Source organism: Loxodonta africana, chromosome 5 (genome assembly GCF_030014295.1).
Source record: "Loxodonta africana isolate mLoxAfr1 chromosome 5, mLoxAfr1.hap2, whole genome shotgun sequence".
NCBI lineage: Eukaryota > Metazoa > Chordata > Mammalia > Proboscidea > Elephantidae > Loxodonta > Loxodonta africana.
Window position 1 is genome coordinate 47,087,016 of NC_087346.1, and position 25,820 is coordinate 47,112,835.

General features: G+C 40.1%; 2 protein-coding genes across 5 annotated transcripts in view; both read left to right on the top strand.

Moving 5' to 3' along the window:
* Positions 1-7,708, top strand: part of LOC100657244 (dehydrogenase/reductase SDR family member 6) — a 48,360-nt gene extending 40,652 nt beyond the window's left edge. The window contains exons 7-9 of one of the 3 annotated variants that reach the window (XM_010590480.3): positions 3,472-3,530; positions 3,845-3,937; positions 6,162-7,708. In XM_010590480.3, the coding sequence (XP_010588782.1) occupies positions 3,472-3,530; positions 3,845-3,937; positions 6,162-6,215 (206 nt within the window). In that variant the 3' untranslated portion in view covers positions 6,216-7,708. The remainder of the gene's footprint in view (positions 1-3,471; positions 3,531-3,844; positions 3,938-6,161) is intronic. The other 2 variants (XM_003410512.4, XM_023548539.2) reach the window with 2 other exon arrangements.
* A 1,503-nt stretch (positions 7,709-9,211) lies between these two features.
* LOC100655544 (sodium/hydrogen exchanger 9B2) overlaps positions 9,212-25,820 on the top strand; it is a 60,225-nt gene continuing 43,616 nt past the window's right edge. The window contains exons 1-2 of one of the 2 annotated variants that reach the window (XM_010590478.3): positions 9,212-9,506; positions 23,122-23,236. The gene's annotated coding sequence lies outside the window, so the exon portion shown is untranslated. The remainder of the gene's footprint in view (positions 9,507-23,121; positions 23,237-25,820) is intronic. The other variant, XM_064285494.1, reaches the window with a different exon arrangement.

Below are 25,820 nucleotides of genomic sequence, written 5' to 3' on the forward strand. Positions count from 1 at the left end.
GTTTATTTTGACATTTTGCTCCTGTGTTATTTTCTTGAATTCTTCCATTCTTTTGTCTGTCTTCCTTGATTTTGTCTGTATTTTCCATGATTTTGTCTATTTTTTCCTTATTTTTGTCTGCATTTTCCTTCATCTGTTGCGGAAACCTAAATATTAGCGTTTTCAATTCCCTATCAGAAAGTTCCAGTACCTTTTCTTCTACTGGAATGTCATCTGGTGTTTTATTTTGGTTGCTTTCTGGAGCCATCCTTTTTTGGGTTTTTTGTTTATGTTTTGATGTTACCTGCTATCTTCAGGATGTTCAGAAATTATTTTATTGGTTTATTGATTGTAGATTTGATTGTTTCATCCTGCTTTTTGTTTTATTTGGTTATGTCTAGGCATGCGGGCTTCGTGTGTTTTGTTGCTTGCTCACCTGTGGACACGCTACTTACTGCCTTGTCCAGGTGGGCAGGACTGGTCACTCAGCTGTAGTGCAGCAGGCGGGTCCAGTGGGGTGGAGGAGTGGAGATGGGTAGTTTGCGGCATGAACTGGGAGTGACAGAGCAGGGCTGGGGGCCAGTGCAGGTTATGGTCCAGGGGACCACGTCAGTACCACTGGGTTGCATGGCACTTGGTGCACGGTGTGGATAGGCAGGAGGGAAAAGAAAGGATGTGATGTGCAGATGTTAAGTGTTGCGTGAAATAAAAGAAGTGAGACAAACAAAAGCAAAAAAAAAAAGGTAAAAATGAAATAAAAATTAAAAAGCAAATAAAATGGCAGTACGGTATGATTTGGTGGGAGGTGGCAGGGCAGACCTAGTGAGTCCATATGCTGATGGCTTTCTAGCCAAGCAGTGTGGCTCAGCCTCTTGAGAAGCGGTGTGTGGTGCATGTGGCTAGGTGGGCAGGAGAAAGGAAAAGAAATAGGGGAAAGAGAGAGAAGAAACCAACAATCAAACAAATAATAATAAAAATAAAAGAACAACAACAAAAATATGGTGATGGGGAGCCAGCCATTGGGGGCAGGGCAAAATTGGAGTGACAGTGAGCTAATGTCTTTCTTGCTGGGTGGCGTGACATAGCCCATCAGATAGGAGCAAAGGTAGCACTGGGTCTAGGTGGGAGGGGGAATGAAAAGGAGAAGGTGAAGGATAAGGAAAAATAAAAGAATATGGCACTGAGGGAGCTGGCCTGTGGGGGCAGCACAAACCCAGGAAGGCCATGTGCCAGCGGCTATCCAGTACTGTACAGCCTGCCCAGAAGTTGGGAGCAGCACATAGGGCTGGGTGTATGGGAGAATGGAAAAGCAGGAAGGGAGAGAGAGAGAAAAGAAACAATAATAACAACAATGAAAAACAATAAATAAATAAAATGGTGCTGAGGGAGCTGGTCAGTGACAGCAGCACAGATTTGGGGAGGCATCGCGCAGTGACTCTCCAACCAAGTGGTGCAGCATGGCCTCTCCAGAAAGGGTGGGGGCGGTGCACAGAGCTGGGTGGGTGGGAGAAAGAAAAGGGAGGAAAGGAGAGAGAAAGAAGAAACAGGAAAAAAGGAATGCAGCAAATAAACCAAAAAAATCATAGCCCATCAAGAAGGGGAAGAAATGGCACACGGTGCTACCTGGGTGGGAGAAAGGAAAAAGAAGGAAGGGAGAGAGAGAGAGAGAGACACAACAAAAAACCCAAAAAAACACAGCCCGTCAAGAAGGAAAGGGGATGGCACACGGGGCTAACTGAGCAGGAAAAAGGAAAGGAAGGAAGGGAAAGAGAAGCAACCAAAAAAAGCCAATAAAAACAAAAATACAAACCCAAAAACAAACAAGAAAATGGCGCTAAAGGAGCTGGCTGGTGGAGGAGGGAGAGACTCCAGTGGCAGTGAGCTAGTGTCTCTCCAACAGAGCAACCACAGCCCACTGGAAAGCAACAGAGGCCACTTAGAGGGAAGAACGATGGAGGGTGGAAAAGCATATATCCCTGGTTACCAAGTGCTCTCTCTCCTGCTGAGAATTCCATGGAGTTGCCTTCCTGTACTCCCTGTCTGCAGTTCTTGGTGGCTGAGGTCTAAGGTGGTGAATCCAGGTGGCAATGAGCTGGTACATCTCTGGCCGAGCGACCCTGGCCTGTTGGCAAACGGCAGAGGCCTCGTACAGGAAAGAAGGGTTGGGGGGTCAGAAGCACGTAATCCTGGTTACCGGGTGCTCTGTCTCCTGCTGAGAATTCCATGGAGTTGCCTTCCTGTACTCCCTCCTATCTGCATTCTTTGGTAGCTGTAGTCCAAGATGGGGAATCTAGCCATGTTAACCGCTAAGGGACCTCCACTCCGTAGCTCTCCTCATTCTCTTCTCTGTCAGTTTCTTATTCCACTCGGTGCTTGATCAAGTTATTTATTCCTTCATTTGATACTTAGGGTTCCAGGATTGACTTTTGATCTGTTTTGCTTAGTTTTTGGGGGATTTTGCTGCAGAGGGATGGCATGGTGCTTTTGTCTGTAGTGCCATGTTGGCTCCGCCTCCATCTTTAAATGTTTTATCAGAACAATAAAAAGTGGTTCCTTCAGTCAGTTAAAAACACTGATGGCATAGTCATTAAGAGTTCGGCTGCTAACCAAAGGTCAGCAGTTCAAATCCACCAGGCGCTCCTTGGAAACCCTATGGGGTAGTTCTACTCTGTCCTATAGGGTCGCTATGAATCAGAATCAACTTGATGGCAATGGGTTGTTTTGATTTCAAGTCAGTTTATCTACCTGCCACAGTTGTGCTCCATCAGATTTTTGTCTGCAGACAGTAGTGTACTTTAGTTCCAGTTTCCTGTGCAGCAAGCTCTTGGGTAACAAAAACAGTCTGGAGAACTTGCTCTAGAGGAATGTGAACTAAGTGGGATCTAAAAAATTTTAGTGTCCTTTCTTTTCTTTTTTTTAAATAAAATAAATTATTATTTTTTGGTGAGACAGTGGTTAAAAATAGGAATTTGAAACTAGGTAAAGATAACGAGGGAGATTCAGAACCACCTGAAATTACTGAGAGCTGTGACAGATATGGAGTTGTCCCTGGGGATCCCCACAGTGAACCTGACAGCAAAGAATGGTTTTGAGATCATTGAGGCAATCCGTATCCTTATACTGGTAAAGTGTTTGCACAATATATCTGCATCATAGGTATACTGTTTGGATTACATGAGGTAATACATATAAAAGTGCTTAATATCTGTAAGTCATATAAACATAATGTGACTTAAATACATGCCCCTGGGCATGCTGAGTGATTTCACCCAGAGACCCTGCCTAGTGTCTCAAAGAATCAGTTTATGTTTTTAAAAATCATGGAAATGTTATTAAACAAGTTATAAGCCTATTAAGTAAAGGATGGAGCAACGAGAGGTGAAATTGTCATTCTGAGTTTTATACTATATGGAAATGAAGTTTAAAGCTTAATTATCAATTTCTTTTTCAGTTTAAGTAAGTAACCACGCTGAATGTTCCCCTTTGATTTAGGAACAGTCGATACCCCATCTCTGCAAGAGAGAATACAAGCCAGACCAAATCCTGAAGAGGTAAATCTGCTATTTTAAATGTCTTTAAACCTTTTGTTTAAACTATGCCCTCTTCTACAGTATCAACTTTGTATTCTGTCACAGTGTCAGTGTGTCTCAGCATAACACAAATCATTTGAGCAGCATGGGTGAGTCACCATAAACATGGCTGATCCATAATTAATGATATTCTTGTGTATCATGCATGATTAATCGAGGTAGCAATCCAGTGGTACCTCTGTAGATTTCTCTTGCCTTTGACAACATGAAGGAGTTGCAGCTGAGCACATACTTCAGCTCACACCACTGATGTCTGGCACGGTCTCTGGTCACAGGCACTGAGCGATTTTCTGAAAAGACAGAAGACGGGGAGATTTGCAACTGCGGAAGAAGTAGCCCAGCTCTGCGTTTATTTGGCTTCTGATGAAGTAAGCACTGCTCTTCCCAATTTCCCATTAAAATAATGTCATTTTAGAGAGCTTATGGTATATTTCTGCTGTGATGCTGTGTTTACAAGATAGGGATAAATTTGATTTAATTTGGTCAAAGAAAGGCCACTTTGATCTGACCCACTGACTCTTCCTATTCAAGTTTGCTATTGTTGTTAGATGTTGTTGAGTCAATTTCAACTCATAGCAACCACATGGGACAGAGTAGAACTGCTCCATGGGGTTTTCTTGACTATGATCTTTATGGAAGCAGATTGCCAGGTCTTTCTCCTGTGGAGCCACTAGGTGCGTTCAAAACCACCAACCTTTTGGTTAACAGCCAAGGGCTTAAATGTTTATGCCACCAGGTCCCCTTCCATTCAAATTTACTTGTCACCAAATCCTGTAGCAAGTGAAATGGAGAATTGAAAAAGATTAAATTGGTCAATTTTCCAGGAGATAATTGCTTTCAAAAATTACAGCTGGGGAAACCCTAATTAGATGCAAGTCAAACAAATGAACCTCCAAAATTAGGAAAGCTTCAGGTGAAATGTACGGCACAGAATTGGCACATGCTGTTTTCAGTTTTACTAGTGAGTTTTGGAGAATCCCACTGCCTCTTTTCATCTATTAATTCTTGTTGGTCTTCATGTATGGAAATTCTTAATTCTCTTTCCACTTTGCATCTCTTTAGTAACCAGTTTCTTTCTTAGCAGCTGTTGTATATTTTTAAATAGCATTCAGCTGATAAAGTAGAAGCTATATGGTATAGAGCCTGAGAACATTCTCCTTTGTTTTATATTACATCTGAATACTACGTGACCAGCGAACTGTGATGCATGAGAAGAGAGAAGAAAGGGGAGTAGGTGCACTACTGATCAGTTAGCCCCTCTATATAGTAACTTGGTGCATAACAGGTGGTTGTGAATGTGACAAATAAAGGGATGGAAATTCTTCCAGTAACAAAGGAGTTACCATTTCTCAGAACGATTAACGACAACTGCTAATAGTTGAGGAAATTGCTAGACAAATTATTGATGGAGCAAGCATGGCCACCTTTGTGATTTCTCTGACTCTATCTTCAGAACAGCTCATTTAACTTTTTTTGGGGGGGGAACTCATTAGATCTTGGTCTGCTTCTGATAAGGTAAATTGCCCTTGTTAAGCCAGAACTTAGGTTACCAAATATTAGGGAATGTTCAGTTTGCAATGTGCAACAAAGGACCTTTGGCCTTTAAGAGGGCCCAGGCAAATCCATACATATCACAGAGAGCTTACCATTTGAAAGAATTGGAGATGGGGACTTTTTTTTTTTTTTTTTTTGGTGACGTGACTAATAACCCCCTAGTTTTTCTATTTTTTATAATCAATTTTCTTATACTGAACTTTAACAAAACTCTGAACTCATAATGCCTTTCCTTGTGCCCTTTCCCAATTGTTTCTGGCTTTAGGTGAATTTAAAACTAAGGGCACAAATTTGAGTATTATCCATGTTTAAGTTAAAAGATTTTTAAGCCTCTACCACTTAAAAATTACTTCAGTCTTAATTCTTTGAGAAATCAAGAATTCCATGGGAAAATAATAGTAATTACTTTTTGTAATCATTTAGGTTTGTACAGTTTGAATGTCTAGAACTAATATAGAATATTCTTTCAGAGCTTTCTAGATCATAATTATTATTGCTCTGTAAAATTTAAATAGACATTTGGTACATTTCAGCTCTTAAAATTCCATATGTAGATTGATCAACTAAAGATATATCTTTTTTAAATTCTGCTTAGTAATTGAGATGACCACTTTATGACTGGCATAGGTTCAAAATTTATTAGTGGCATAAAACTCATCTAGTTTTGAACAGTTCTGAGTTTCAGAATGAAGATGCACTATTTTAGCCTACACTTTATCCTAATTTTGAGACTGGCTATGTATCGCCATTTCTTAACTTTCTGATCCTGAGATCAAATGCCAAAAAGATCCTGCTTAGAATGTGACATGTGCTGAGACCCCAGCCAGAGGCCCTCTAGCTCCAGATCACAAGAACACTTAGCAGCTCTAAATCACCAGGACTTTAATTCAGATTTTCCTAGATTCTATTTGTTAAGTGATGTTGCCTGTTAACAGGAGAGTAAGTTGTTTAGCTATCTCAGTCATAGAAATAATGTAAGAAACACAGCCTGTGTTAAACCTATCTAATGGCTCCTTCTCCTTCTGTTTATCACTGCAGTCAGCCTACATAACAGGTAACCCTGTCATCATTGATGGAGGCTGGAGCTTGTGACTTCAGGATCTCCTTGCTGGGAAAGAAGACAGGACCTTCTTATCCACAGTGAGCCTGGATACAAAGAAAAAGACTCATCAGTTATTTCTTTTCTATTAATGAAAACAAGCCCTTTTTAATGATTTCATTGTTCAACAGAGTCTGATTGTTTAAATGTATTAATCTAATCACTTCTGAAATCATTGCAGGAAGATGAAATAAAAGGTACTGCACTCACTGAAATAGTTTCAAAAATAAATCTCAATTTGTAAGCATATATTAATATGTGAATTTGACGGGAAAGGGCTTTTTTAAGGTATTAATTTCAGTTTTAGTTCTGTTTTCCAATATTCAAATATTTTGTACAATTCTGTAGTAGGTCCAAATGTGGATCCAAATTTAAAAATTTACACCATCATAAATGAATACCAAAAGTAGAGTTTGACTTACAGTAGGTGGAGTTTAAAGTTAGAAATATGCTGTTCATCTGTGATGTAAAAGAAATCATCAAGTATATGTAATGATAGGTGTCATCACTTATAATTAAGTACAATATTCTTAGTCTAATTAAAAAATCCTTATGGTCAGTGATATTTGACATGGGTCTAAAAACATAGTTAACTAGCTGGCAATATTGTCAGTTTGAGAGATATTTTTATAGATTAAATATAGATTTCTTCACCAAATCCCAGGATAACAGACAAGAAGATTGAAATTTGGAACTATATCTACTTAAATAAATATCAGTAAATCATATAACAGGAAGGAAACACATGAAACTGATTTCTGGATTTATACAATTAAAATAAAATTTTGAGAAAAAGTTTAAGTCATGGATGATCATTCTATATCATTGGGAAAATTTTTGTTTTTTGTTTTTAGTTTTAGTGTTTTATGCTTATGTTTGTTTCTGCCTCAAAAGACCTAGTCAGAAGCATATATACCCAAAAATGAGCAGTTATTCTTAGCCATTTCTTCTAGAACATTAATTAGTAGCTAAAGAAAATTTTGAAATGGAAAATGAAACCATAAAATTTTAGGTATGAAGAAGAATATTATGCAATTGATGCATAACATTCACCGGAAAGGATATTTTAACTAGAATTCCAGAAGAGTCCATTGATTATAGGATTTGCTTTGGGGTTCTGAACTTGGTATTCCACTACAAGATCATGGATGGCTTGCTTTGTGAAGTAAACTGAGTCACCCAATTTACCTTGGATTTTAGTTTTCTGGTTTGTAAAATTAGGGAGTTGGGCTAAATGACTTGGATTTCTTTTTGTGTATCATAACCAAAATACTGTAACTTCTTATCAAGTGAATTTATGGAATCTGAAGCTTATAAATATGCCATAAAGTACTTCATGTTGTGAGCAGGCATAGATTTATATGTAGAGGAATGAACAAAAAAAATTCTAAACAAACACAAGATAAATTCTACAAAATGGATTCAAACATTAACAAATGCCCTTTCAGAAATATTTCTTTCAGATAAACTATAAAACAAAGTAACATTCAGCCAAAAATTAAATTTTCTCAAAAGTCATGTTGATCAAATTGTGTGATCAATCCTGGAAGATCATATGACTGAAAGAAAAGGAAAAATATATTTCATTCCTGTGGTAAGAGGAGGAAGTTGGATGTCAGTAGGGATTTTTGCAGGTTTTTTAGGACAGGAAGAGTTTAGGAAAATAATAATTTCTTAGATGCTGTGGAGAAGGGTATGTAGGACAGAGCCTAAGCTCATCCATTCTCCCTAAGAGAGGAACTGAGAGAGGAATAGTTTCTACCTAATGAAGAAATTTACTTTGAGGATAGTCACTCTTAGCTGAAAATTGGTGATTAAAATAAAGCATGGCCACTTGCTTAAAGGATTGAAAAACAGGTAAGAAAATTTTTATTTCTGAAATAAGAATCATTCCGAAAGGGTTACTTGCTCCCTCACATGCAAACACACACACACACACACACACACACTTAGCTGGGGGCGGGGGGGAGGGCGGATATAGAGGAAAGGAAGACAAAGAGAAGAATGAAAAAGAATCCAATTGCTGATGGAAGTGTTAAAAACAATACAGCAAGAAGGATTCATATTAAAGAAGGATAAAAGGGAAAGAAATTCACAAGTCTTTTATCCTGCCATTTAACTGGTCACCTGAATAAAGAATCCTGCTTTCCCACTGCTCTGGAGAAGACACGTATAAAAGACAGTAAAAAATACAAGATTTAGAAGTCGATTTTTTGTTGCTAACTGCTATGGTGTGGATTCAGCCCCAGTGACCCCATGTGATAGAGTAGACCTGCCCCATAGTGTTTTCTTGGCTGTACTTTTTACAGGAGCAGATCCACAGGTCTTTTCTCCCGCAGAGCTACTGGCAGGTCTAACCACCCACCACTCCTGCAGCCAGTGCTTTACTGCGCTTAAACTAAGCAAAGAAACCGTAGTGGCGTAATGGTTAAGTGCTAGGGCTGCTAACCAAAGGGTCAGCAGTTGGAATCTGCCAAATGCTCCTTGGAAACTCTATGGGCCTGTTTTACTCTGTCCTATAGGGTCGCTATGAGTCGGAACCGACTCCAGGACACTGGGTTTGGTTTTTTTGGCTTTTTAAGCTAAGCAACTGCCTGACCAGCCAACACTTGCCGGCTCCTGAAGAGGCAGCGCTTGCGCTTTCTTGCCCAGGGTTCCTTCATCACAGGGCAAAGTTGGCGTCTGGGCTCGCGCTCGTTGAGCGGCCTTTCCAGGGAGCTTCCAGCGGGAGCGCGCTCCTCCTGCCACCAGGGGCCGGCGAAGCCACCCAGCGAAAGGGAACAACTGAAAAGCTGCGCTGTGCTCGCTGGGTGGTCCCGGGAAGTAGGCCCCGCGGTTGGGTTCCGCGAGGTGAATGAGAGGTCAGCCTGGAGCCACTGCCCGAAGGAAGGCGGGGCGCGGGGAAGCAGTACACCCAGACGTCGCGCGCGACTCTGCGCCGTGCCACCACAGCCAAATCCCCGCGGAGGCGCAGGGGCGGCCGCTTCAGGGCTAGACTTGCCCCGGCTCGCTCCGGGGTTCTCTTAGGCACCGCCCGGCCGGGTGGCTTGGTGAGGCTGCGCCGCGGGTGCGCCGAGAGGGCGGGGCCGCCGACGCCCGGCACCGCGCCCCGGGCCCCGTTATCTACAATAATCGTAGCGTCCGGCTCTGCCTGGCACGATGCGGCTACCCGGAAACCCAGCGCGTGGGGCTGGACCTGGTTCCATCAGCGTCTCCGCAGACCTCTTTTAGCCTATTTCTAAATCTGTCGGCCGAGCCGCGCCTCCGACCCCGGAGGCCGTGAGGTGAGTGGCCACTGGAGAACAATAAGACTAAATAAAATCCGCTACCGCAGCGGGAACCTCGTGGGCCTGGCATCTTCTGGTTGTACACCCGGTGGCTTTCAGCAGGGGAACGAAGAAGGTAACAGTGCCCAGGGGCAGTCTCTAAATGGCGCCCCCATCCCCACCCTCCATTTCAAGATGAATAGACATTGATAGTGGCGAGGAATCAGCAGAACGGCTTTCCCCCCCTTTTGTCTGGCTGCCACAGTCTGGCGTCTTTCATATTTGGGGTGCCTGGAAATGTCATTCTGTGCCCTGTCCGGCGCCCCCTTGGCCTTGAGCCAGGGGGCAAGTGACCCCAGTCAGATAATCCCCTCTCTAGGCTTCTGGCTTTCATGTGTGTTTATTGTTGTTAGTGTTGCTAGGGAGTGGATTTTTCTTGCTTGTTTCTGTTTTTGAATCGGCAAGAAGTGTGGCTTTTGTACACTAGGTGAGCACCCTTCATTTCCTACTGCCTGCAGAATATAACCACTTGCTCAGAGCGTAGTTTCAGGCCATGACTTGTTTTCTCACCCTCGCCCCTGCTGTAATTTGCTGTAAAAAATTTATAGCAGGAAGCTGCCCTTTCCTTTAGCCCTCATCAAGAAATCGACAACACCAGCTTTTGGCAGGGCTGATACCTTAGCCAGGTGAGCCTCTGTGTTCTCAGTGAAAGACTAAAACCCCTTCTCCCCACCCCTTCTCTAATGGGGCCTCCACCTGACAGTTACTGCGGCTACACAGTATTTTCATGACATTCTGGCTTATTGTTTCTCTGAAAGTCAACAATGAAACATTTCAATTCAGCAAATACCTGTGTGTCTTCTCCTTGCCAAGCACCTATGAGGACAAGAGATACGAATATGAGTTAAATACAGTTTCTACTGTTCAGTAACTCAAAATCCAATGCATCCAACTATACCTAAACAAGTAATTAAATATTGTGTGCTTCAGGCTACTCTAATGATATAAAGTGAGTAATTCACAAAATATCATTTCTGGCATATGTTAAGGTCTTCAGAACTTTGGCTCTGTTGACTACATTTTTGCCATCTTTCTAGGACTTCTACGGAAAAAGAAAAAAAAACACCAAACCTGTTGCCCTGGAGTTGCCCCTGACTCATGGTAACCCCTTATGTACCCGTACCAAAAACCCATTGCTGTCAAGTCGATTCTGACTTATAGTGACCCTATAGGACAGAGCAGAACTGCCCCACAGGGTTTCCAAGGAGTGCCTGGTAGATTAGAACTACCGACCTTTTGGTTACCAGCCATAGCTCTTAACCACTATGCGACCAGGGTTTCCTCCCTTTTATGTACGGAGTAGAACTATTTCATTAGGTTTTAATGGCTGTGACCTTCTGGAAGCAGATCACCAGGCCTTTCTTTGGTGGCACATCTGGGTGGGTTCAAATTGCCAACCTTTTAGTTAGTACTCAAGAGCTTAACCATTTGTACCATCCAGGTATTCCTGAACTTAACGTAGAAGGCGTATATAGAATAAGTGGGAATGAGTCGATGCCCTAGTCTAAGTCCAGGGGCCTACACCTAATTGCTGTGCTGCATGTGGAAGTTGGGCACTCACATGTGTTCCCACCTGCTTCTATTGTGCCTTTTTCTACAGCAGAGCCTGGAAAGAGACAAACATTTCCCAGACTCCCTTCCCACTAGAGTTGTAGATGCAAAATTAGTGTCTGCTAAGCTGCCTTGCCTGAAATTTTGAAGATAGGGGTGAGGCAGAGGCCATCTTCTTCCTGTTTGTGGCTGTTTTCTGAGGGCAAGGAAGGTTGAGGAGATGCCAGAGTGAAGTCTCTAGCATTGTGGGTGTTAGGAGGCACTTACAGCAGTGGTGACAGCCAGCCTCAGCATTACAGTGTTGGAGCACCACCTGTATGACTGTTAAGGGAGGTGGTGAACACATTCTGTGCTCACCATCCAGGCGTCTTCCAGATCCCAGATCCTCTGAATCACAGCTACGGTGGTGTTCTTGAACTCTGTATCCCTGTGGTGTCCTTCGATTGTGGCAATACTAGTACAAGTGTTCTCGGAGTTATTCTGTAGGCCCTGCCTGGACCCTGCACTTCTAGCACTTTCATCAATCTCGGGAATAGTTAATTCCCTGTATAAAATCCCTATCTGCTTAAAGTACCTGGAGTGTCTTCTGTTTTCTGCATTGACTTTGATTAACATGCTTGCTATGTAGCCACCAGGAGTCACCTACACCTAATCTCTCTAAACTTCAGTTTGATCTCATGGCAAGGAAATCATGAGATTAGGTTCAGGAGCTTGTGGTTATTTGCTGCCTTCAATAGGGCTCTACCCTCTCCAGTTGCCACAGACTCACACATCTGTATTACCTGCGTGGCTCCTGATGGCATTTAAGTGTAATACTTATAGGTTAGATTATCTCTGAGGCCTCTTCAAGTATAATGTGAAAAACTTCTTCGTTTACAATCTTTACAGAAGTATAGTTGTTGAATATCTGGTTCATGACCTACTGTTTTGTAGCTGTAGTGGTGCAGTGGTTAAGAACTTGGCTACTAACAAAAATGTCAGCAGTTCAAATCCACCAGGTGCTCCTTGGAAACCCTATGGCAAGTTCTACTGTGTCCAGTAGGGTCATTATGAGTCAGAATCGACTAGATGGCAGTGGGTTTTATTCATAGTTTGAGGGACAGTGGTGGTTCAGTGACAGAATTCTTGCCTTTCATGTGGAAGACATGGGTTTGATTCCCAGCCAATGCACCGCATGCATAGCTACTTCCCATCTGTCAGTGGCAGCCTGTTTGTTGCAATAGTAATAAACAGACTTCCAAAGAGCTTTCAGACTAAGACTAGGAACAAAGGCCTGGCAATCTACTTTGAAAACCCTGTAAATCACAATGGTCTGATCTTTCTGTTTTGCGTGGAGTCACCATGAGTGAGTGGCAACTAACACGAACATTCATAGTTTATTTGCAACTGACTCTTTTTCTTTTAGTTTGTTTTTTTCTTTCTCTAAATTTTATTTTGTTTTTGTTGTTGAGAACATTCGCAGCAAAACATACCCCAGTTCAACAGTTTCTAAACCTACAATTTAGTCACATTAATACATTCTTAGAGTCGTGCAATCATTCTCACCCTCCTTTTCTGAGTTGTTCCTCCCTCATTACATAAACTCACTGCCTCCTAAGGTTCCTGTCTGATCTTTCAAGTTGCTGTTGTCATTTTGATCCCATATAGATAGTTTTTAAAAGAACATAGTGCTCAAGGCAGACCTTTTTGCTAGTTAAGCTAAACTGTTGTTTCATTTTAAGATGACTTCAGAGGATATTTTTGGTTTAAGGTTTAAAGATTATATCAGAGTAATAGTTTCAGGGGTTCATCCACTGTACGTGGCTCCAGAAAGTCTAGAGTCCATGAGAATTTGAAATTCTGTTCTGCATTTCCCCCTTTTGATGAGGATTCTTCTATGGCATCTTTGATCAAAATGTTCAGTAATGGTAGCTAGATACTGTCCAGGTCTTCGGGTCTCATGGCAAAGGAGACAGTTGTTCATGGAGGCAGTTAGTCACACATTCTATATCCTCCTCCTAGTCCTGACTCTCCCTCAGGTGTTCCAGGTGAATGGAGACCAACTGCTGTGCCTTAAATGGCTGCTTGTAAGCTTTTAAGACCCTAGGCACTACACAGTGAACTAGGAGGTAGAGCAAAAGCACTAAACACATTATTAGGCCAGTTAACTGGGATGTCCCATGAAACCATGACCCTAAACCTCCACACTAAGGAACCAAATCCTGTGAGGTATTTGGCTGTATGTAAGCAGGCTCAGCAGCCACTCTATTTTTTTTTTGGTCATTGTTATAAATATATGTATCACACAACTTTTGCCAGTTCAGCTTTTTACAGGTGTACAACTTATTGACAGCAAGTACAATAATCAGCCGTGCAACCCTACCCTTCATCAGTGAGATTTTTTTTTTTAAATAATATTTTATTGCATTTTCAGTGAAGGTTTACACAGCAATTTAGGTTCCCATTCAACTATTTCTACACAAGTTGTTCAGTGACATTGGTTAAATTCTTCACAACGCGTGAACATTCTCATTGTTTCCATTCTGGTCGTTCCATTTTCCATTAATCTAATTTCCCTGCCTCCTTACATTCTTTTTTTTTTTTTTTTATTAACTTTTATTGAGCTTCAAGTGAACGTTTACAAATCAAGTCAAACTGTCACATGTAAGTTTATATACACCTTACTCCATACTCCCACTTGCTCTCCCCCTAATGAGTCAGCCCTTCCAGTCTCTGCTTTCGTGACAATTTTGTCAGCTTCCAACTCTCTCTACCCTCACATCCCCCCTCCAGACAGGAGATGCCAACACAGTCTCAAGTGTCCACCTGATACAAATAGCTCACTCTTCATCAGCATCTCTCTCCTACCCACTGTCCAGTCCCTTCCATGTCTGATGAGTTGTCTTCGGGAATGTTTCCTGTCCTGTGCCAACAGAAGGTTTGGGGGACGATGACTGCTGGGATTCCTCTAGTCTCAGTCAGACCATTAAGTCTGGTCTTTTTATGAGAATTTGGGGTCTGCATCCCACTGATCTCCTGCTCCCTCAGGGGTTCTCTGTTGTGCTCCCTGTCAGGGCAGTCATTGGCTGTGGCCAGGCACCAACTAGTTCTTCTGGTCTCAGGATGATGTAAGTCTCTGGTTCATGTGGCCCTTTCTGTCTCTTGGGCTCTTAGGTATCGTGTGACCTTGGTGTTCTTCATTCTCCTTTGCTCCAGGTGGGTTGAGACCAATTGATGCACCTTAGATGGCCGCTTGTTAGCATTTAAAACCCCAGACGCCACATTTCAAAGTGGGATGCAGAATGTTTTCATAATAGAATTATTTTGCCAGTTGACTTAGAAGTCCCCTTAAACCATGGTCCCCAAACCCCTGCCCTTGCTCCGCTGACCTTTGAAAAAACCGGAAACTTCTTTGCTTTTGGTCCAGTCCAGTTGAGCTGACCTTCCATGTATTGAGTATTGTCCTTCCCTTCACCTAAAGCAGTTCTTATCTACTAACTAATCAGTAAAAAAAACCCTCTCCCACCCTCCCTCCCTCTACCCTACGTAACCACAAAAGTATGTGTTCTTCTCAGTTTTTTCTATTTCTCAAGATCTTATAATAGTGGTCTTATACAATATTTGTCCTTTTGCCTCTGACTAATTTCGCTCAGCATAATGCCTTCCAGGTTCCTCCATGTTATGAAATGTTTCACAGATTTGTCACTGTTCTTTATCAATGCGTAGTATTCCATTGTGTGAATATACCATAATTTATTTAACCGTTCATCCTTTGATGGACACCTTGGTTGCTTCCAGCTTTTTGCTATTGTAAACAGAGCTGCAATAAACATGGGTGTGCATATATCTGTTTGTGTGAAGGCTCTTATTTCTCTAGGGTATATTCCAAGGAGTGGGATTTCTGGGTTGTATGGTAGTTCTATTTCTAACTGTATAAGATAATGCCAGATAGATTTCCAAAGTGGTTGTACCATTTTACATTTCCCACCAGCAGTGTATAAGAGTTCTAATCTCTCCATCAGTGAGATTTTGCAGCTGACTTTTGATTAGTACACAAACCCCAATGATAGATTTGTTTTCCATCTGAGGCAAAAAATATTTACGTCTGCTTTTTCATGCAAAGCCTGGGAGCATAGTATGTGGGAAAATGGAGCTTCCTGTATATGTACTTGTGTAAATACACACAGATAAAGGATGTGACCATAAAGTAAGGAGGGACTGTTCTCATTGTCTCATAGTCACATGTCATACATGTTAAAGAAGTTACAATTATGATGATAAGTTCTAGAGAGTTTTAACAGCCTTATAAAGTTAGTAACTATATCTTGTCAGTATAATAAAAGCATCTCTTTTTAAAAATCTATTATTTATTTTGCTGTGTTTTACAAGAAGGACTATAAAGCTTGTTACCAGTGCCTTGATTTGTGTTTTTCAGTGCAACACGCACATGGCCTCTTTCTCAAAGAACATCTTATAAAAGAAAGATAAAGAAATGGAAGGACTATGTTGTGACCCCAAGACATACTTTGTGACAGAGGCATAATCACTGTTTTAAAGAAGAGGAAACTTCTCCAAACTAGTTACATAACTTTCCCAAGATGCCCCAACTAGGAAGCCACAGGGCAAGGGTTTACACTCATGGCTTTTATCTCCATTTTTCTCCAACTGCTCCACATTTGCTCTAGTTAATACAGAACTGCATAGAATCTGTTATATGCATTTTCTGTTTTGACACCTTGTGCTTTGCTCATGCAGTGGGTGTCTTTGTCTGGAATGGTCTTATCTGGTTTCTTCATAAGACTGAGTTATCTTTCAAGGCTTGATTCAAGCATCACTTGACCCCACCCAGGCAGGACAGTACTTCCTCCCACATGTTTAACCCTGTTCCTACACTTATCACATCAAAATTAAATTGCCTTAAGATAGCTGCTATAATAGATGAGTTCTGAAAATCTCAGTAGCTTAACACAGTAGAAGCTTATTTCTCACCTATGTTAAGTCCAGTCAGTGTTCAGCTTGTGGCCTTCCCCTCAGTGATTCAGGTACCTAGACTTGTTTTACATAATGGCTTTGCCTTCCCGTAGGACATTGGAGTCCTTAGTTTCTAGGCAGTGGACAGGGAAAGAAAGGGCATATGGAGCATTATGGAGCAGGACCGGAAGTAGATTCCATTACTTATGCCTACCTTCCATTGTCCAGAACTCGGTCACATGCCCCACTGACCCACAGGGAGGCTGGAAAATGTTGACTATCTGTTTGCCCAGGCAGCAGGGGAAACTGGCTTTGGAGAACAGATAGCAGACCCTGTCCCCACTTGCAGAACAGGAACTGCACCTTATTCATTTACTATGCCTGGAACCCCATAGAAACCCACTAAACATCTGCTGTATGTCACTGATTATGGGGGAATAGGATTGCTGTCTTTCACACCTAAAATTGAAACACTTAGCACAGTTTATCATGATTGCTTAAAGAATTATCTGTCTTTCCCCGACTAGACCATGAGTTCTGAGGATAGGAACTATGTTAGAGTCCCTTCTCCATTCCTAACACAAGGGCTAGGGAATAGCAAGAGCTTAACAGATATTTGCAGAATGAATGAATGAGTCCTGAGAGAGATAAAACAGGAAAAGAGCCTACATAGAACTGGGAAATATTAGTTGAAAAGGTGACATTTGAGCTACATTTTGAATGACTAGAACAATTTTACAAAGCAGACACAGCCAAAAATGAAAACCCCAGCAGGACTGACAGTGATTTTATTGTTCTTTTGTTTGTTGCATGAGTAGAAATTTAGAAAACATTGAAATGCTTATAAACCCAAATTTTTCTTTTAATTCAGTGTTAAAATATTACTCTTGAATTTCAGGAATGGAAAAGGGTAATATGTAATCTTACAATATTTATGTCTTCTCTATTGCCTAAAAGAATGGTGGTGAGAAAATTGGCACTGATTTTTAAATACTAAAATATCATTTCTTGCACGTTTTTGAGAAATAGCAGTATGCAGGCAGCATTCTGACACTTAATGCTCTGTGAAGATTTTGGACTGTGTCAAGAAGTTATGGAGGTAACAAAAACTAACTCAAAATGGATCAAAGACCAAAATGTTAAAGCTAAAATTACACAAAGTTCCTGGAAGAACTTTAGGGACATAGGGACAAAGCTATGGTACCTAATTTTTTTTTAATTAGCTTATCAAACACAACTACAAATGCACAAACAACAGAAGACAGATAACTACCAAAAAACCAAAACCAAACCCATTGCCATGGAGTCTATTGAACTCATAGCTACCCTATAAGGACAGAGTAGGACTCCTCCATAGAGTTTCCAAGGAGTGCCTGGTAGGTTCAAACTACCAACCTTTTGGTTAGCAGCCATAGCTCTTGACCACTATGCTACCAGGGTTTCCATTAGATAACTGGCACCTCCTAAAAAGTAAAATACTTACGTACATCTAAAGACTTTATCAAAAGAGTAAAAAGACAACCTACAGACTGGGAAAAAGTCTTCAGGAACGACGTATCTGATAACGGTCTAATCCCCAAAATATATAGAAAACTTTGACAACTCAACAACAAAAAGACAATCTGATCAAAAAATGATCAAAGGACATGAATAGACACTTCACCAAAGAGGACACGTTCAAGTGACCAACAAACACATGAAGAGATGCTTGCGATCATTAACCGTTAGAGATGCAAATCAAAACTACAATGAGATACCATCTCAGCCCTGTAAAAATGGCAATGATTGAAAACAAAACAAACAAACAAAAAAAAAGAACTGAGAAAACAACAAATGCTGGTGGGGATATAGGGAGATTGAAACCCTTATCCACTGCTGGTGGGATTGTAAAATGGTGCAATCACCATGGAAAACAGTATGGCGCTTCCTCAAAAAGCTAGAAATAGAAATACCTTATGATTCACCACGGAAAGACATATGCACACCTACATTCACTGCAGCATTATGCATAATAGCAAAAAAATGGAAACAACCTAAGTGCCCAACAACGGATGAATGGATAAACAAAATGTAGTACATACATCCCGTGGAAAACTACACAGCCATTAAGAATAATGATGAGTCCTTGAAACATAATGTGGATGAATCTGGAGGACATTATACTGAGTGAAATATGTCACAAAAGGGCAAATATTATATCACACTTTTATAAGAAGATAAGAATACATATATATACAGGGGCCAGTGGTCATTGTTGGTTACCAGGGATGGGTGGGGACGGAGGGTGGGGTGCAGTCTCAAGATAGCAGACACTTGTTATTTTTCGTGATGGGAAAAGCCGCATTGATTGTGGGTGAAGTGCACACAGGCTGGCCAAGGTAAATGATGTTACTATAAAGTGCACAACAGAAAAAAAACATTTTTAGTAAAAGACATGATAAATACAATTTTGCAACAACATCAACAACAACCAAACAGTATGTGTGTGATTACACAAATATGTACATAGGCATATATGTGCAAGGGTATGAATATGTGAGTACATTTGTGTGCACAGATAGATGTATCTATAGGTGTATGTATATATAGGTATGTGTGTGCATGTGTGTATATTTATATATATAATAAACTACATAGAGTACACAGTTATGGATACTTCTCAGACATAACCAAACACCTCACAAGATTGGTTTTCTGGGTTTGAAGGCTTAGGACCATAGTCTCATGGGACAACTCAGTTAATTAGCGTAATAGTTCATAAAGTTTATGTTCTACATCCCATTGTGGTGAGTAGCTTGCAAACAGCCATCTATGATACAACTATTGGTCTCTACTCATCTGGCACAAAAGAGAAGGAAGGAAACTAAAGAGTCAGAGAAGGAAGTAGTCTACAGGACTAACAGTGTACATGAACCATGGCCTCATATACCCTGAGACCAGAAGAATTAGGGGGTGCCCAGCTACCACTACCAACTGTTCTGATCAGGACCAGAATAGATAGATCCTGACAGAATGGGAGAAAAATGTGGAACAGAACTCAAGTTCTTGAAAAGTGCAGACTTACTGGACTGGTTGACACTAGAGGACTTCTGAGATTATCACCTTGAGATACTGTTTAAACATTACACTGAAATTATTCCTTGAGGTTACCTTTTAGCTAAATAACAGATTGGCTCATAAAATAAAGAATATCACCTGTAAATAATGAGCTCCTTAAAAAAATTATATGAAACCAAGTGGTCTAAAATCACTCTAAAGCAAAGATGACAAGGTAAGGGGGCAGGGAAACTAGATTACTAGAAATGGTATAACCAGAATGGAATGAATGAAATTGGTGACACATTGTGGGAAATGTAACTAATATCACTGAATAATTTGTGTAGAAGTTGTCAAACAGGACCCGAGTTTGCTGTGAAAATTTTTACCTTAAAAAGTAAGGAGGAAAAAGAAGAAAGCCAAAGGTTCCTCATCACTGCTAATTTACCAGAGCTGCTCAGAGCTGACTCTGTATCAAAATTTCATGTTATATTGGTCAGGATGCTTTTGGCTGTCAGTAACGGAGTATTTGAGGAGTGCTGGTGGCACAGTGTTTAAGCGTTAAGGCTGCTAATCAAAAGGTCAGCAGTTCGAATCCACCAGCCACTCTTTGGAAACCCTATGGGGGGCAGTTCTACTCTGTTCTATAGGATCATTATGAGTTGGAATCTGCTCAAGGGCAATAGGTTTGGTTTTTTGGGGTTTGGTGGTGCAGTGGTTAAGTGTTCAGCTGCTAACCAAATGGTCAGTGGTTCAAACCCACCAGCTGCTTCACAAGACAAAGATGTGACAGTCTCCTACCATAAAGATACAGCCTTGAAAACCCTATAGGGTAGGCTATTTGGCAAAGAGTACCTTAACAAATACAAGTTTACATTTTCAAAATGTCTGGAAGTGGTTCCAGTGTTTGTTCAACAGCTCAGTGATATCAATGATGCCGTTTTCTCTTTGCTAATCTTGACTTTTTCTTCACGTGCTAGAATTCCAAGAAAGAGTCTCTGTCTGCAGTCCCATTCTGTCGGCAAGAAATTAATCATGCTCATCCCTAACCAACAAAAGGCAAAGAGAAATGGCGTTAGATTGACTTACACAAAACATGATTCATCCCTAGGGCTGAGGAAGGGACATACTGCATACCTGAATACATAGCTGTAGGGTAGGTAATAAGTGCCATCTGCCAAACATGGGGAGGTTTAAGTTCAATCCCTGGGTTCGGTCTCTGACGATTCTGATATTAGGAGGTCTAGAAATAATATTGTAAACCTTCAATTAAATACATTTGAGCTTGGCAGGGAGCGAGATTAGAGAAGAGAGAAGTAGGTATTCGGTTCCTTTGTACCCAAGGGTAATTTCCTTTTATTCTTATTGTATAGTGTTTCATGTCATGATTCAACAAAATCACTGTACTATTTAAGCAAATAGTAGTTGTTTTCCTTTAGTAGCTTGGCCCCATGTGGTTGGCACACCTAACACTTTCAGATAAGGTCGGTAATTCTCATTTAGGGAAATGTTCTTAATCATTAGTAATTAATTGTCAAGTTTTAAAACCTGTGTTGCAATTCGATCTAAATTCCTCACTGCTGGGCAGGGTTCCTTTTGGGAAATGAGCATTAGATCACAGTTAACAAGCAGGACCAAGAAACTGGAATGTTTTTGTATGTTTTGTATAGAAATGCCATATAAGAGTGAGGGCCCACACTTTCAACACATGAATGAATGAACCCAAAGGTAGAAGGTTGTCATGATGATAATCGTTATAGCATAGTTCATGAACACTCATGGTAATGTTCTTTTAAATGTGTGAATACAGCACATAGAGTACTCCAGCAATCTGTGTAAATTCTCGATAAGAACATTTAATGTTGGCCTGTCCATATCACAGACAAAAAATTAACAGTAATAACCAGTCCTTATCCATGTAATGATCGTTCAGCAGGAATTCGGTTCATAGCAGTAAGCATAGTTTAGTTCACCAAGAGCCTGTGAACATTTGCAAACTGATAGTTTTTCCTTCCTCTGGTATGTTACAGAAATCACCTTTAAGCATTTAGATGAGTAAGATTATCTGGAAAAAAGAAACCTGAATTAATAAATATTGCTCTGAATATAAAAGTATATTTACAGAAGTGGTTTTCAAAGTGTACTTCCCTTGCCCGGAGAAACAGGGGAGAGTGGACAAAGCTCCAGCAGTTCCACCTATACCTGTTTCATTTGTTGGATTTCAGGACAAGCTTTCACTTGATGAAAGATTTTTGGCTTAAAAAATATTTGAAAATTAGTGCTGTAGGATATTCTGGCCAGTTCCTCATCTTCTTTGAAAACCATAAATAAAAAATGACCTTAAACTGTGGTGGATGGGACTGAGTTACCTATATCAAACTACCAGCTTTTATATATGAAAAATATTGTTACCAAGGAGAGCTATATAATTTTATTTTCTCTAGAGCTTCAAGAATTACATAGATTTTTTTAAAATATATTTATAATTGTGTAAGAATTTTTTTATTGTAAAAATCCTAACAGTATAGAAATAGAGGAAAAATTAAAGTTCAAGCATTCCAATTCCATTTGCCCAAAGGCAACTACTGTTAACAGGTTTGTTTTTTCCTATTTATTTATGTATTTATACATATTTGTATGTATAATTGGAGTCCCTGAGTGGTGAAAACAATTAACACGCTCATCAGCTAACAGAAGGGTTGGCAGCCGAGCCGGAGTCAACTCAACAGGTTTGGCTTTGGTTTGTACATGTAATTACACAGAACTGCTCATATTCTTGATCTGTTAAGAGCAATTCTTTCTTAAGTTTGGAGAAAAGACTAAGAAGACCGTCCCTTTCAAGTCACACCTCTATGGTTGTACATGTTCCTACTACTGAAAAATAGCGCTCAAATTAAGTCTGAGATAGTTTCTAAGTATGTGGCTGAGTCGTGTAAGAATTTCTGAACACTGGACAGGCGAAAGAGAAACAAGAATGGCCTTTTCATATGTTTTTTAAAAAGCACTTGGCCTTCTCACAAACAAGCAAGTGGGCAATCACAGCGGTCGTAACAGTCATGTCCCTTGGCTGTCATGCTTTATAGAAGAACGCCAGTAGCAGAATCAAACCTCATTCTTCTGTTGAATACAGATTTGAGTCATGGGACTGTGATTAAAATCAGGTTATTTACTGAATTTATGAACTCTATGTAATTTTGTCATTTTAAGCAGGATGAATTTTTTTCTAATGCGATTGACAGGTTGTTCTATCAGTCTGAATAATGCAATTTCTTGATTGAGAAGCAGAAAAACCTGTTGCTTCTGTGTATAGGCACTTTTAGTGTTTATCTAAAGCTTACCTTGCCTTTATAGTTCTCAGTATAGTTTTCTAATATGCGAAAATCTCTTAAAGCTTCTCACTCTAACTAGATTTTTAAAAAGAAACACCCTTTCTTATTAGACTGTAAGTCATACCTAAGTAGCAAATTGTCACCTAGTTCCCTAATAATTCAGATTATATAAACAATATTTGCTATAAGAGTAAAATAAACGTTTTAATTGCACTGATTTTGCCATCTATGTTGTCTGTAAATAAACTCAAGCGTTTGTAACAATGTGAAAGAGCAAATCTGAAGATAATACAAGTGGCAAATCAAAATACATATATTTGCTTTTGTTTTAAGACTTAAAATTGAATATGAGTAAATATGATGTGGGATTTTAAACAAAATATTACTGTAACCAGTGTAAAAATCTAATGCAGTGATTTGGTCGGAAGAAACAATACACATGAAGTCAAGACATAGATTAAAGAGCTATCTCATTTCAGGAGTTTTTATAAAGTTCTATGAGGCATGGCTGATGTTGGCTGTGTTAGTTGAGAAAATTATATGGTTTTTCTACGCTTCAGTTTTCTTATTTGAATATTGAAGAGGTTGAACTGGAAAATTTCTAAAACTTTTTCCAACTTTTATCGTTATATTAACCTGTGAGTCTTAGTCACTTGGAAACCATCTAGTTTCCCTACACTTCCTCTCTTTTTAATTTTCTCTTTCAGATGCCCAGCGTCTCAGATGGATTCTTAACTGCTCTCTTGAACCTTCTCTGGAATCAAAGGATTAGTTACGTGTTTAGATTTTAAAAGACTTCTATTAACACAAAGAAAAAAATAAGTAAGTCCCATTAACTACAGTAGCATTTAATTTAAACAGCATCATTGAAGAACAAAGCATTTCACTTGTTAATTTTCTGGATATGACAGCAACTAACAAGAACAACAAAATTTTTCTGGTAACTGAAACCTATTTTACTGAATATTAAAGAAAATTGTACTATGTATTTTAATGCCTCTTAAAACAGAAAATATTTTCACATGATTTTTTTCTTTTCCTTTTTTTGAAGACACAGAATCACCTTTTTAAACACCTGTTATCATACAGGGGCTCCTTGAGGTCCAATTCACATGTGAAGGTTTATAGCAAGAATTCATTTGATGGCAAGTGACAGAAACACAACTCAAACCAGCTTAATCAATAAAAGGAAATTATCAACTCATGTAACTGAAAAGTAGCAGCTTCCAAGTTGTTATGGATTGAATTGTGTCCCCCCAAAATAGGTGTTGACATTCTAACCCTTGTACTTTTAAAAATGACCCTGTTTAGAACTAGAGGTTTTCTTTTGTAATGTTAATGAGTTTTGTGAGAAAATTAATTTCTGTATTTTAAAGCCACCCACTTGTGGTATTTTTGTTACAGCAGCACTAAGTAACTTAGGTACAGGTGTACCAACAGTATGGTCATTAATTTGGGATGTTCTCTTTCTATATCAAGTATTTGCTTTACTCTCTGGTTACTTCATTCTTTGGGAGAATTTGGGTGTCACAAAAATTGTCAATAGCAAGTCTAAGCTTAACCACCCCAATAGAAAGAGAACTCTTTTCCAGTGGTTCCAGTAAACACCCTAAAGCTGACTCTAACCGGCCAAGTATAAGTCATATGCTTGGCCAGGTATAAGTCATATGCTTGCCCAGGCATAAGTCATATGCTTATGCCTAAAATGATCAAAGGATTAGGGGAAGGAGTTCTCTTATTGGCCAGGCCTGGGCTGTGCTCACTTCTGGAGCGTTGGATGTGAACCACATGGGTAGGGAATAAAACAAAAAACCAAAACCAAACCTGTTGCTATTGAGTCAATTCCAATGCATAGCCACCTTATAGGACTGAGTAGAACCAGTAGAACTGCCCCATAGGGTTTCCAAGGAGCAGCTGGTAGATTCCAACTGCTAACCTTTTTTGGTTAGCAGCCAAGTTCTTAACCACTGCACCATCAGAGGTTCAGATGGGGAATATTCCACAAAATAAAATGAGTGTACTCTTACCAAAAGAAGAAGGGAAAGATGTCTGGTAGGCCAAAGCTATGACCATCTTCTGTGGAAGACATAATTATCCCCTCATTTTATGAACTTGGATTTCTATCTTTCTGTCTTAGTTATCTAGTGCCACTGTAACAGAAATATCACAAGCGGTTGGCTTTAACAAAGAAAAATTTATTCTCTCACAGTCTAGGAGGCTAGAAATCCAAATTCAGGGTGTCAGCTCTAGGGAAAGCCTTCCTCTCTCTGTTGGCTTTGGAGGAAGGCCCTTCTCATCAACCCTCCCCTGTACTAGGAGCTTCTCGGTGCCAGGAACCCAGGTCTAAAGGACATGCTCTGCTCCTGGCACTACTTTCTTGGTGGTATGAGATCCTCCTGTCTCTCTACTCCTGTCTTTTATATCTCAAAAGAGATTGACTTAAAACAATCCAATCTTGTAGATTGAGTCCTGCCTCATTTACACAACTGCCTCTAATCCTTCATGAATATCAGAGAGGTAGGATTTACAGCTTATAGGAAAATCACGTTAGATGTCAAAATGGTGAACAATCACACAATATTTGGAATCATGGCCTAGCTAAGTTGATACACATTTTGAGGGGACACAGTTCAATCCATGACATATTCCTTCTCTTTCATTGTTAGCTGTCACTCATGCTGCTCCCAGTTTGCCTCAATAATAGCAGTATCTTCCTACATTTTAATTCATAGCATCTTCTGAGGGTTTGGAAACTAGATGACCAAGGTCATTGGAATTGTTTTCAAAATAATAGATAATGAGCTTTGAGTGAGGCCTTGAGAGCCTCTCTATGATTAAAGATTTTGTGGTGTTTCTGTGGCCCCTCAAGTGTCATTTTTGCTTATTTTCTGGTTTCTTTGTCATATTATTGTAATTTCAAAACCCAATAACAGGAAACACACCCAGCTGTAGATATTTTTACATGCATAACTGTAGGTACTGCTTGTTTATTAATATAGATAATAGTGCACACAAGGCCACAGTCAGGATAACTTCTTAGACATAATGAAACACTTCCTGGGAAAAAGTTCCTAGGCTCAAAGGCGAAGGACCATACACTCAGGGGACATCTATGTCAATTGACACAAAGTTCTGCATCCTGCTTTGGTGAGTAGCATCTGGAGTCTTAAAAGCTTGTGAGCAGCCATCTAAGATAATAACTATCAGTCTCTTACCATCCAGAGCAAAGGAGAATGAAGAAAACCAAAGACTCAAGGGAGCAATTATTCCAAAGAACTAATGGACCACATGAACCACAGCCTACATGACTCTGAGACCAGAAGAATTAGATGGTGCCCAGCTACCACTATCGACCTCTCTGACTGGGATCACAAGAGAACAAATACAGCAGTAGAAAAATTGTAGA